A 15,049-nucleotide genomic window follows, 5' to 3' on the forward strand; every position below is an offset into this window, starting at 1 on the left:
TAAATCACTGACTCACGAAAAAACTACCAAATTACTGTAAAAATTTGCGGTACAATATTTTATGGTAAAATGGATTTCACGGATGATGCACCCAAAGTGCCATTTTTCATTCGGAAATATATGAATTCAGAATCAATCACGACAAAAATAACGCAAATGTATGCACACGGCATAAAAAAATCGCAAATAACATATAACTTTTTCTTTTAATATGAACGGTGCCTTACAAAAGATAAGTCTTAAAAATGATAATAGGTATTTATTAAACCTCCTTTAATATTCTCATAATAAAATAACTGGAAAAACTTTGCTCAGTATATTATAAGTAAATGATTTGTTTGATAATGCTGTGGAAATAATAATTCCCACTTAACTATCTTTCTTGGAATATTCAGTTAAAATAAACATGGTTGTTCTCTTAAAACATAATTTTTGCTTACAAGCAACTGCTTTGAAACATTAATTATTTTATTCACAATGCAATAAAGGCACAACAATGAGCAATAACGGCAAAAGAGTTTTAAACTGAAATATTTTATAATCTGTTTTCCGCTTGTTTAGCTTAGTAAATAATCTAGCAATGCAATATAAGTTTTTTTAGGTTTATTTAAACTATTTTATACGCAATAAATATATTAATTTGAACTTACAGGTAGATTTTCAAAAATAAAATACAAATAGAATTTCGAAAATTAATAGGTTTTTATAGCTGCATTCAAAAGTATTTATTAAGCAATATAAAGCAGAATAAACATTTGTGAAATGATTTTTTTTGTCTGTATCTCAAACATAAAATTTAACAAAATGCCTTTCTTATTTTGAAATTTCTTTCTTTTGCGCTTTAATTTGCTATAAATGTATTAATTTGAAAACAGGCATAGCTTTGCTGACATAAAATACATATGGAAATTTCGAAATTTAATAATTGCATATTTAATAACTAAATTTAAAACACTTATAGTAATAGTAAACTGCTTTCACATTTGTGTATTTTATTGTAACTCAAACATTAAAAAAATACTTTTTTTCATCTTAATGTTTCTTACTGTTGTATTTTCATTGACGTAAAAATACGATATAACTATACATAATAATACAGCATAAATACATTTGTTTAAATCTTTTAACAACATAGTCTAAGCTCCTGGTATATTGTGCATTTGTTTTAAATATTTAATCATTTTATCAGAATGCATTTGAAACAATTATTTTAATTTTTTATTTATGCAGTATAAGTGCATTTAAAGCATTTGGTTAATTTTTTAATAATATAAAAGGGCATAGCAATTCGTGCAATTGTTAGAGGCTGGTCTTATAGTTAAGCATTTGATGCAATTGTTTGAATCATAATGTAGTCTAATTACCCTGATGTAATAATTAGTTGCATTGATGTGATGAATTAATTTATATAATAATACATAGTTTGTTGCAATTATTTAAAACATTTTATAATAAAGTCGAAGTTAATTGTATCACATGATGCAATGTTAATAATGCACTCTAAACACGTAGATGATGGTATGATTGTATAGCATCTTGTGCAATATTTAAATCTGTGTAATAACATTAAGAAATAGTGTGGAGTTACCTTAACACATTCTGAATTATCCTCTTCAACAAATTCTGACACAATTCTTTTGCTTCGCCTTCTTCCGAAGAAAGGAATACTTTGACACCAAGAACTCTCTTCTTTGGCTCGAACTTCAATCCGATTTTTGCGAAAGAGGACCTGTTTTATGGCTTGCTTTGGTTGTTCTGTGGTCACTACGTCTTGAAAATTATCCTGCATATTTGGCACCAGGCCTTCAGATGTTGAAGCCATTACCACATTGAAATGATTTGCTATCTTATATTAACAAATGCACGCAATTTGATCTCGTAAGTTTGCAGTGTAAGCAATAATATCACAACCTTTCACTTGGATGCAAAATTTGTTTATTTATTTATTTTAAATGTCTGAAGATAAAATGACGATTTGAAGCTCGTTTACGTAGAAGGGTTTTTAAATTGGTCACAAATTTTAATTCTCTCATTTTATAGAATTTGATATGTAATGTATCAAATTTATTCAGTGAATAATTCGGTGTATATCTTATACGCAATGTTATCAAATCCTTCATACAAATAGGCAAATACAATCGGAAAATGTTTAATTCCGAAAAGATTTTAAATTTATGTGGGACACTTAAACACCATAATGGTTTATTATTATTATTATTATTCTCCAAATAAGTTTAAGTTTATAAAACAGCAATTTAGTAAAATGTAAAAGTTTTTAAATAATGCAAAATCTACTGTAATTTGAGTTTAAAACATTATTTTGCAAAAACAGGTAGTAGTAAAATTTTTTACGACTTGATTGAATGCATTATGCAGAAATACATAAAAATTGTGTTCATTTTTTTCCCATTAGAATCTAAGCATAAAAATATATTTGGGTATTTATTATATTTGGGTATACAGTTATTTGATGGGTATATATAATTTAGTATAAATTTATTTTAAAACTATTAAAATTTTAAATCTAATCAATAGATTATTTAAAACTTCAGTTTTATAAAATAAATTTCAATTATCATAAAGAACCGAACAAACTTTTAGTGAGTTTCTAATATCGATTTCCAAACGCACACTACAACGATCCAACTCTGCTGTTTGCAGTAAATCACAACATAATTGTATATTCCTATCACGTGCACTTTGTTGTCTATTTTATTTATGTCTCGTTCGTAAACAGTTTTATCGAAGCATGATGAAATTCAAACATTACCCATGCTCAAATAAGACGAAACTGCAATCATGAAACGAAAACTCATTTGTATAATGTAACCGCATGCTTTGACGATACAAATTCACTCTATTCCTCGATCAAATATTGCAGGAACACATTTGTTATAGTTCAGTGGTAAGATAGAGATCCCTTCTCCTACTGAAGAGAAGATGAAGCTTGGGTTTCGGTTGAAATAAGACAAATATGCACCAGGTGGCGCTACTACAGGTAAAAAGACTAGGGAAAGGTATTGCTTAGCAAGTTAGTGCTCCATCAATTTGTTGAGTAACTCGAAAGTATTTTTTCATGAGAGACGAAACACCTGGACTCAGAGAATAATGATACACGTGATGAGAGCATTAGTTATTTAAGGGACACTGATGGAGTTTTATACTCTGAAAGATATATTGTAAAAGAAAAATATATTTCTTTTCGTCTTTACATTCATCTTAAACTCGAATAATGATTGCCATCGTATGCAGACAAGCGAGTTTCCGATTTCAAAATTTACATTCTATGAAAGATGATTACAACCGAAATTTATAATAATACTTCACTAATATTACTTTATAACTAATATTACTTCAATTACTAATATAATTCATATTACATCAATAATATCGCTTCACTAATATTACTTCATACATATAATATTGTGGAAAGTAAAAATATTTTTATAGCAAGTTTTTTTAAAAAAAAGTTAGTTTAATTATAAAGTTATAGTTAATTTTAATCATCAGAATTTAGAATATTATTAGATATTTTAGAATTTTTTTTTTTACAATTTATGCAATAAATTTCAAAAGAAAAAGAATATAATGAATGAAATAAGATTTATTTTAATTATTTAACTGGAAGTAACATAATATGCTCGTAAAGTCTTAAGTTCAATAATTTTATTAATGTTCGAATATATGTTTATAAAAAGCTATTAAAAGTTATTGTTTTCATGAAATTATATTTGAGTAAACAAGTTTTAAAAATGAATTTAAAACTTTTCATACGAATAATTTATTATTGTTACCAAAAATTTTAAAAAAGTATTGTTTTTAAGGCAAAATTGAAAAGAATGAACTTATATATATTAATATTTAATGGTGCATTTTTTATTTGAGGCTACATTGCTTAAAATTTCGGATGAAATTACGTAAAAATTACCATCAAATTGATTGCATCATCCGTAAAATCCATTTTATAGTAAAATATTATACCATATTTTCTGTTATAATATTTATTTAATTATGATGTTTCAGAGATTTCATGGTAATTATTGCTATAAAAATAACGGTACATAAGATTTTTTTTTATATTTTCATTACATGTTTCAGACAAAAAGGATTTTACGGTAAAAAGAAGTGGCATTCTGAGTGCCGGTATTTAAACCATGCATCAAAACTGTTTTCTTCTTAAAAACAATTTCAGAAAAAATTTCTTTTTAAAAAGCAACCAAAAATTATTTCGAAAAAATGGATAACTTTTAGTAAATACCGTAATTGAGCGCATAGAATTTTAGAAATTATTAATTATTTAATGTTTTTTTTCTCTCTCTTTCTTGTTTTTCTTTAATTTTTTTTTGTTTTTGTTTTCGAAAAACACATAAATTTTTCTACATGTTTCACATTAGATCATTTATTGCTGTATTTTTGCAAGATTTTTTTTTTGCAAAATGTACCCCACTTGTGAATTGGTAGAATAATATGTTGGAGAGAAAAAAATCCGTTTACACTTTTCGAGAAGTTAGCATTTTTAGAATATCGTATATCAAGAAGAAATTTGCAATTTTCAGTTTATGATTTTGACAACCAAATAGATTTTGAATAAAGCAACTAAGTGTAAAATTATCTAATCAATGTGACCATTATTCGCTTTTTTTAACTAATAGCTCCAAAACCTTGAATCAAATATTGTATTTTAAAACAATACACTTTTCTTTTTCATCATAGGCGAAATGGTAGAAAGATAGAAACGGTTTCGAGCTGCCAAAAATACTACGATCTTTATCAGAGCAACTATACCTAACGTCTTTATTCTTGTGATGTCCCCCAGTCACAAAGGGCTGTATAGTTTCTATAGTTTAGATCAGTGAATCCCAAAGTGGTCCATATCAACCCCCAGGGGTCGACAACAACCTGCAAGGGGTTCATGCCAAGTGAAAAAAATTTGGGGGTCCATGAAGTAAAAATAGGGTTCAACGATTGTGGATCTCATATAAGCATGCCGTGACTTTTAATTTTGGCATTTCTTGAATGGAATAATCAACATACACTGATAGTACCTATTTACTTACATTATACTACCTTATATAAAGACACCTATCTATCTACATTCTACATAATTTATAAAAGTAGCTATGAAATAAAATTTTATTAAAATTTAAGTCATTTGGATTATATTTTGATATATGAAACTGAATTATTATAAAGTAGCAGTTGCCTGCAGCTCCGCCCACGTACGTTTTTATTTTCTCTGCGTGTAAGGTTTTATTTTGTAACAAAAAAAGTATTTTTCCTCTGTAAATTGCAGCCTAGCCTGTGCCGATTCTTTAGCTAGCTTCCAATTTTATCAGCGCGGAAGCTCGCGGCGATTTGTTGCTTAGTTTTTACTTGAAAATGTAATAAACAGACCGACAATACACTATTACGGTTTTGTATACAAACTTATTTCCTCAATTATAACATGATTAACGGAGCAAGGGTTTTATAGTGCATTATTTTATTCCATTTACATATCAATTAAATTAAATTAGTCATTAAATTAGTTGGAATTTAATTAATAAATGTATAAAAATCAACATGTGTTTTTCTCTTTAGTTTTTCACACTACACATCACTACAGTTAGAAACTTAAATATTTCACAGTGAGCAGCACTATACCAGCTGTCCAAAATACATTTGAAGTTGGAGAGTTTACAAAAAATCAACATCAGGTTAGTAGCTACTCAAAACCGAAAAACATGGCAAGGGGTCTACGAGACAAAGAAGTTTAGGAAGTTGCTCCCCTGGTGGTGAGTTGAGGATCGTGAGTTCGATACCTGCTGCTGATGAAGCACCCAGCGCGTATATTCAACAAGGGGCACGAAAATGTATAGTTGCTGAAATTTCGTTCGTTGACTGTGGTGTGGAGATTCGGAGAGATGTGTACCAGTTCCGGTGCAGCCCGCGTCATCTGACTGGTATCAAAATTGCGTGTCACTCCAATCTTGAGTGTTAAAAGATATTGCCCCAAAAATCCGGGATAGATGCTTGAACAGATTTGAATGATATGAGTTATTCCAATATGTTTTGCATTTTTCAGTATAATTTTTATAGAAAAAATAACAAGATGCACAGAAACTTGGAACGCCTTACAAACTACTTCTGGAAAAATATTGTCTGCGTAAAATAATCTTTTTGAATCTTAGTCCATAAACAAGATTTTATAAGTGAAAGCTAGCACTTTTCATAAAATCTCGCTTTGATAGTTTGTTTAAAGAAAGTACTCTTTATTTTCACTTAATCAATCATTTTTGTGGAAACATAAAGTGTAAAAAGACGTTTGAAAAACTGTTATTATTAAAAAAAAGGATATAAGAACTAATGTTAACACTTTCCTTGTAGAATTATAGTGTTATTATTTTAATATGTTATCCTTCATAATATGTTTTTTTTGTTTCAAAAAAGATAAGAAAAGTTTGAAATTTAATCACTAAATCAAATCACTTAATTTGTATTGTTTGAAGGAAATCGTTTTCCAATTTTACTTCTGCAAACGATCTGTAATCATAGATGGTAATCCCTTTGAAGAACAAAGAGGTCTTTTCTTTAGATGAATGAACTTCAAAAGAAAACTAATCAATGAAACTATACGGCTGATTGCGTAATGTCAAATTGAATTTAATCAGTTTCAGAAAGCTGGAATTTACCTAAAGTATTAGAGTGTATAATGCCGTAACCAAATAAGTTAAAGATTAAATGAACTGAAATTTATTCCATCGAAACAACTCAAATTTTTTGTTCTTATAAAAATCGAGTTTTCAAGAACTTCCCAAATTCTTATCAAAACCCCATGTCATGTCATGTATTGTAATTTAAGTCAAATGATTTATTTTCAATACCAAATTAGTTCCACAAAATGAAATGCTTAATTTCGACAAAAGTTCTCTGAAAATCTATGCCTAAATTATTGTTGATGAAATGACACTCTTATTGAACCATGAGGATTTAATTTAAAGAGCGGGATTAAGTAGGAACAAACAATATTCTTCAGAAAGAAATTATTGCTTACTTCCAGACATATCTGTATACTAATTAGTTTTCTTTGAGGAAAATTTTAGTTACCTTAACTAATTTGTAATATGTATGAATGCACTTATACAATAGTTATTAAAAGTTAGCTAAATTTAAATATTGTTAATAAATTACACAGTTATAATTTTTCTCTGAAATTACGACCAAATAATCAGCAGCAGTCGGTTTATCCGTTTTACCATAAAGTTTATGGTCAGGAATATTTCTTCATCAGTACGGTTTTAAAACCGTTTACAACTAGTACAGTTGAAAAATCATGAATACAAAATTATATGGTTTGTAACCATTTCTAACTAGCATAGTCTCTATACCATAAAAATAAAACTTACCAAACATTTTAGCACTGCGGGTGCTGCTCCATTTATGTGCGAATGATATAGTTTTGTGTTCTAATAGTCTAGGGTCAAGGACTGAAAAATGTGGGGCACTGGAAACTCTTCATGTCTTGAGGGAATGAAAGAAATAATGTAGTGTCGACGTTGGGATTCGAGCCCTTCGTTAGCCGATCATGAGATTTACCGATTACCAATTTCAGCTACAGTATGTACCCAGATGCACTGAAAAAAGGGCTTTAAAAGGTAGCAAACAAGAGCCAACCTTTTAAAAGGAGATAGAATTCTTATGAGACCTTCATAAGGGCTTTGGAGCATGATCATTTCTCCATCGACTTTTAATCTACTGTTTAAATATAAGTAGTGATGGAATGAGTAGGAATGGAATAATATACAATCTTTGCTACCGCTATAAAAATATGTTCTGAAACTATAGAAAACCTGTTGTAAAGCTCTTATTGCAATTGCACCAATTACCATAATACCAGTAGTACATATTACCGAAATTAATTAAGAGTTATCTTTGCATGGCAATTTTCTACGATTTCCCCAAACGAATTTCCAATGAACCTTTTCTTCATAAACTTTGCTTTCTACCACATAGCTTATTTTTTATTTCAATTGATACATTTTACCTATAATAATTAAGCATTGCTATCAATAATATGGCAAGTAATAATTTCACCGAAACAAACAAGTATCATTGCTTTTCCATTTCACCGGAGCAGACGATAAAGTCGCCAATGCAAACGTACTGAGTGCAAGTAAATTCAGCTGTTTTTTTTCCTTTTCAAAATTTTTAAAAACTTTTTTAAAATAAATAAATAGATAAAATAGCCGGAATTACTTGCACCGGTGAAATGGAAAAGTACCTAAGATTCTTTTTTCCATTATAACTAGTTTTTTTTAATTTCAATTAATAACTATTATTAACATTAATTAAGTATCATTGTCGTCAATAACAGTATGACAAGTTTTTACTGTTTCTTTAAATGAGTAAGTGCCTTTTCTTCATTAATTTTGCTTTTTTGTGCATAGATTATATTACAATATGCATACAAAACTTAAATTAATTAATAATCATTGACGTCAATAATATTAAGACGATTTTTTACGTTTCTCTTTAGTGAATCAGTGCCACTTTTTCATTAATTTTGTAAAATTAAATGCATAATTAATATTTTTTCCATTTTAATTACCGTTGACTTTAAAATATTAACTTTTATAAAAACACATTTTAAAAGAATGGGATACCTGCAAAGGAAGTATTGTGTATATTTCGATTCTGATTGGTTCCTGAAGTGCAGCCTTTGTTTACGTAAGCAACTCTTCTTTCCATTCTATTGCGAGTAAGCTTAGCCCGTCAAATTTCAATTCTCTGAAGTGACACATTCTATATTCTTTCTCCAGTATTTCAACTATTTCACCACGTATTTCTTACTTAATACAAAGACAGGCACGATGCCTTGTAAAACATAAACAAACTAATTGCGCTAGCTTTATTCCAAATTTCAGCGCTTTTGGCAGCATGGTTGCAGGAGTCTTTAACTAATACTTTCTCCAATGAGACATTCATTTTTATATAGATAGATAATGCATAAAAAATATTTTCTAAGATATCTTATTTTCTTATACAGTATTCAAAAAAATATATCAATTGCTAAAAAATTTCAGCAGATGTGAAGAAATGTATTTTTATTGACACTAAAATATCTTTAAAATTCGAAAATATCTTTATCTTTTATGTTAATATTGATTTTGAAAAAATCTCGCGCTTTCTTTTGATGTATATTAGATTATAGGTGAGAGCATGATTATTATTAATGCTATTTTATCGTTTAACGTAGCTTAAATTTTAGAATTAGAATCAAATTTTTGTATACAATTTTTGAGCCTGAGCATATTTGATGGAGTAAAATATTTTACGTATAATGATCAATAGTTTTGATTGTGTTGAACCACAATTTGGTTAAAATTTGCTGAATATAACACTATTTATTTAACACTATTGTTACATTTGAAATATAACACTAATGTTTTACTTCACAAACTCTCTTACACGTTACTACCGTTCAATTATCATTGTTAAATAGAATTAGATGCAAATAAAAAAAAATTGCTTCAGAATTCGATGCAAATTTCAAAATAAAATTTCTGGGCCTAAACGTATCTAATGGAGTAAAATATTTTATGTATAATGATCGATAGTTTTGATTGTGTTGAACCACAATTTGGTTAAAATTTGTTGAATATTAATATAACGCTAATGTTTTACTTCACAAACTCTCTTACACGTTACTACCGTTCAATTATCATTGTTAAATAGAATTCGATGCAAATAAAAAAAAATTTGGTTTCAGAATTCGATGCAAATTTCGAAATAAAATGTCTGAACCTGAACGTATTTGATGGTGTAAAATATGCTCTGTACACTTATAGATATTTTTTTTATTGTGTTAAAACACAATTTCGCTGCAATTTTGATATGATGCTAATATTTTATTTCATAAACCTTATTACACGCTACTGTGGTTCAAGTAGTATGGTTAAATAGAATTAGGTGCAAATTTAAATGTTTCGGTCTTTTGAATTAGTTGCAAGTTTTTAATCCATTTTTCGGAACCTGAACATAGTTGAGGAAGTAAAATATGCTCCGAAGTCTTGAACCACAATTTCGTTAAAATGTTGAATATTGATATAGCGCTAACATTTCAAACTCTCCTACAATGACAATTGAACAATGATAATTGAACCATAGTAACTATAGTTCAATTATTATTGTTAAGTATAGTTAGATGATTTTTTCTGACTTCAGAATTCGATGCCATTTTTTAAATAAATTTTCTGAATTTGAACATATTTGAAGTGAAATATAGTCTGTACACTTCTAGATATTTTGATTGTACTGAACCATAATTTCGTTGAAATTTATTGCAATTTTGATATGGCGCTAATATTTCACTTCATAAACCTTATTACTTTTCACTATAATTGTAATGCATAAATTTAGCATCTGATTCAGGTTCAAGAAAACTTCAATCTCATTACGGTTCAACGATATACTTTATTTCAATGTAGGACATAAAACTTTCAATTGGCTTTCTAGCTCGATTGTGATGCGTTTATGGTTGAATCGTCAAAGTTTCAAAACATAATATTAATGTAAAAAATATTAGTGTACTTTAACACAAAAAGTTTGCAAGTTGACTGGAAAAAACCAGAAAACCAATTACATTGAGAAAGAAAAGAAAAAGCTAAAACTATATGGTAATATAATTTTGGCTTTTACTTTAGACTAGAATATGGTAAAATTTACAGTGTTTCTGGCTCTAGGGAAACACCATAATGCTAGGCAATTTTTACCGGAGCACTTAAGTAACAATTTTGGTACAATAAACAATAATATATGGTTCTACAATATGTGATAAAATTTCGTAATTTTATCCTGATACCTTAGAGCATAGCATAAAAACAGTTTATTCGGTTAAATATTTTTTTCAGCTTTGTATTTTTCACTAAATATGTAATGATAGGCACTGTGATTTTGAAAACAAAAATTCCAAGTAAAACATTATCATGTGAACTAAAAGAATAGTCCAAATGCCGTATATTTTGGTTAATTAACAATTATTCCGGTTCTTTTTATCAGGTACATCATTACCATATACTGTAAATTTACCAAAAAAGTTTTTTCTAAGTTTACAATTAACTAAAAAAAATTCACAAAACTTTTAAAAAAGAAACAAGCAAGGTTTTTTTCAGATAACGCTTAAATCTCTACTCAGAAAACTGCACTTTAAAAATTTTCTTCAACATATTTTATCCTTAAAAAAAAGAAGTCTTGTTGAGAAAAAAGTCTATATCTCGGTTTAACGATTAGAGTATTTGTTTATGAGACAGCAAAGTGGGACTTAACTGCAACCCTACCTGACATTTACTTTTTTTCTAGACGTAAAACTAAATAAGACTTGAGTTGAAGTTCCTGTACGTACCACTAGAAATCTGGGCGTGCAGTTGCCGAGGTGGTATTAAAGAGAAGGATCTTAAAGGTAGATGGTAACCATGACAACACTCTCTTCGTTACCAATTATGAGTGAAATTTGGGTTTACGGGACAAAAGAGGAGTTTTATTTTCCCAAGACTATCTTTTAGAAGCGAAGATAGACCAAGTAATCAAATGGAAGCTTGCTTATATTTCCTTTAAAATTTCCGGACAAAAATATCTGGGATTTCGATCCCTAGAAATCTTTAAAACCGATTAATCCTCATTTAAGTTCAAAGTAAGAGTTTAAGAATGTCTCTCTCTCTTACTTAAATTCAAATAAATTCTATCTTAAGCTTTGGGAGAGCAGTAATTAGATTTATTTTAAAGATAAAAAAGTTATTTTCGTGTTTTGTCTGTAGCTTTTATGGTTGCAAGACATAGACCAAAATGTTTTTATATTTTTTTATACGCGTCTTTAAATCATTGAAATATAAGCTTTGAGATCCAAGAATTCAATTTAAATAAATAAAACCAATATGCACCCGCTTCTTATCAAGAAAACACAAACACAACAAAATTTGATATATTGAATATATATGATACAACAAAATTTGAATATATATGATTAGCTAAAAAATTGCTTTAACTTTACTGAAAAATTTAACTATACTATTCAATTGATTTATTATACAATCAATAGTAATTGCGAATAAAGCTTTAAAACTATAACAAAATCCATAATAGTTCCTAACTAAGTTTGAAGCAAATTTTTGTAGACAATAAATTATACTAAATTGCAAATGCAGTCAAAATTAAAAGACATTACTAAAAGACCATTTTCTTATATTTTAAAACATTTAAAAACTAACATAGAAGTCAAACTTCTATGTTAGAGCATTTAAAAATACTCACCCAAGACATTAAAAATTAATGTAGAGACGTACTAAATGAAATTATACTAAGTTTTTTAATGTTTGCAAGAACTCCTAAGGTCGCGTAAAAATTAAAATTGCTTCCAACTTTTAACAAAAATTATCTTGAAGTGCAGCAGAAATAAACGAAAAACGTAATTGTATGAAACGAAAGACCATTTCATTACTTCTCCAATATTTAAAAAGAATTAAAATGTATAATAAAATTAAATATGCACCTACAAAAAGTATGCTCAAAACTACAAGAATATGGTCAAATTTACAGTATTTCTGAAATTATGAGAACACTAAAAAGCTCGGTAATTTTAAGTAAAGAGCTTTAGTAAATGGTTGGGCAAAATTAACAATAAAATATTGCTTCATAATATGTGATATAATTAGGTAAATGTCGTAAAACTTGGCTATTTTATCATGAAACTTTAGAGTATGGCATAAGACGCATGTAATCGGTCAAATTTACTTTTCAGTTTTGTATTTCATATTGAAAGTGTAAAATAAAATGCTAATTTAATACCAAATAATACAAGGAAAACGTATTTTTTTCAATATCAATGTTAATTTATGAAAAATTAAACCTAAAATTGCCAATAACATCGTTCAATTATGCAAATGTTACTGTAATTCATTCAACACAAATAAGTGCAAACATGTATAAAAAATTTTATTTTTTAAAAATTTAAAAAATCCGAAAGATCGTTTGAAAAATTAAGCAAATTATGCAACTATTTATAAAAAGCTAACTCCATTCAACAAATTAAGCAAACACGCAACAACAATTTAATTTTGTTTATCTTCAAACAAGTCTAAAAAAATACGAAAGAGTGCTTAACAATTTTCCGTAATACTGTTTTTTTATAAAAAAGCTAACACTATCAACAATTTAATCCGATTTTCTTCTGTTGAATTTTGAAAAATTAAAAAAAAATCCGAAAGTTCATTTATCTTTCAAACATTCAACTGTTTAGAAAAACTAACACCATACAACAAATTAATTCAATTTCATTTGGCTTATTTTTAAAAAGTTAAAACAAATCCGAAAAGTCACTTAACATCTTTCAAGTATACAACTGTTTATCAAGCTAACTACAGCACAAATTAATGCTAACACGCAACAGCAATTTAATTTTGTTAAATTTTAAAAAAAGTTAGAAAATCCGTAAGAGTTTTTAACATTTTTCAGGATTGCAACTGTTTAGAAAAACTTACTCCACACGATACAAAATAACGCAAATATGGAATAGTAATTTATATTTGTTAAATTTTGAAAAAGTTAAGAAATCCAGAAGAGTTTTTGACATCTTTCAGGATTGCAACTGTTTAGAAAAACTTACTCCACACGATGCAAAATAACGCAAATATGGAATAGTAATTTATATTTGTTAAATTTTGAAAAAGTTAAGAAATCCAGAAGAGTTCTTGACATCTTTCAGGATTGCAACTGTTTAGAAAAACTTACTCCACACGATGCAAAATAACGCAAATATGGAATAGTAATTTATATTTGTTAAATTTTGAAAAAGTTAAGAAATCCAGAAGAGTTTTTGACATCTTTCAGGATTGCAATTGTTTAGAAAAACTTACTCCACACGATACAAATCAACGCAAATATGGAATAATAATTTATATTTGTTAAATTTTGAAAAAGTTAAGAAATCCAGAAGAGTTTTTGACATCTTTCAGGATTGCAATTGTTTAGAAAAACTTACTCCACACGATACAAATTAACGCAAATATGGAATAGTAATTTATATTTGTTAAATTTTGAAAAAGTTAAGAAATCCAGAAGAGTTTTTAACGTCTTTCAGGTATGCAACTGACTAGAAAAAATTACTCCACACGATACAAATTGACGCAAACATGGAACAGTAATTTATATTTGTTAAATTTTAAAGCATTTAAGAAATCCAAAAGAGTTCTTAACATCCTTCATGTATGCAATTGTTTAAAAAAGCTTACTCCAAACGATACAAATTAACTCAAACATGGAACAGTAATTTATATTTGCTAAATTTTAAAAAAAAGTTTAAAAAATTTTGAAAGAGCATTTAACATCTCTGAAGTTTGTAACTGTTTGGAAAAAGCTTACTACATACAAAATAGCTTAATGCAAACACATAGCTACAATTTCATTTAATTTTGAAAATTTAAGAATAAAAAATCCCTGAAAACCAAACATTTACAAAATTCAAAATTGGTAATAAATTTTACTTCCATCCAGCACCTGTTGTTTTATAGTAAATATATATATATATATATATATATATATATATATATATATATATATATATATATATATATATATATATATATATATATATGTAAAATTTATTACCAATTTTGAATTTTGCAAATGTTTGGAATATAAATAACCATTTATATGATAAAGGCTTACTGGATGTTCTGGTTCTGAATATTATTACTGTTCTTATTACTATAAAAAATGCAAAACTAAAAAGTAAATTTTAAGGGATGGGCCATTTTCTAAAACACAGTTACCACATTTTTCCGTATTTTCCAAATAAATTTTATAAAATATTATGCCATATTTTTTATAAATTTTACTAAAATTATTACCAAAGCACTTGGATAAAATTTACTGAACTTTTTGGAATAAGGAGGCAGAAGCACAGTTAATTTTACCATATTCTGGTAGTTTTGACTATACATTTTCCCAGTGGGAAACAAAAGAAAAGTTATCAGTCGATCTGATAATAGTTGAAGTGGTACTGCTCTTCATTTGAAGT

General features: G+C 27.6%; 1 protein-coding gene across 1 annotated transcript in view; it reads right to left on the reverse strand.

Moving 5' to 3' along the window:
• Positions 1-2,946, reverse strand: part of LOC107442027 (regulator of G protein signaling 7-binding protein A) — a 48,152-nt gene extending 45,206 nt beyond the window's left edge. The window contains exon 1 of the mRNA XM_016055468.5: positions 1,589-2,946. Coding sequence (XP_015910954.1) covers positions 1,589-1,822 — 234 coding nt within the window. The 5' untranslated portion in view covers positions 1,823-2,946. The remainder of the gene's footprint in view (positions 1-1,588) is intronic.
• Positions 2,947-15,049: the final 12,103 nt, after the last annotated feature.

Source organism: Parasteatoda tepidariorum, chromosome 7 (assembly GCF_982258835.1).
Source record: "Parasteatoda tepidariorum strain Cologne lab strain chromosome 7, Ptep-v5.0, whole genome shotgun sequence".
Classification (NCBI taxonomy): Eukaryota; Metazoa; Arthropoda; class Arachnida; order Araneae; family Theridiidae; genus Parasteatoda; species Parasteatoda tepidariorum.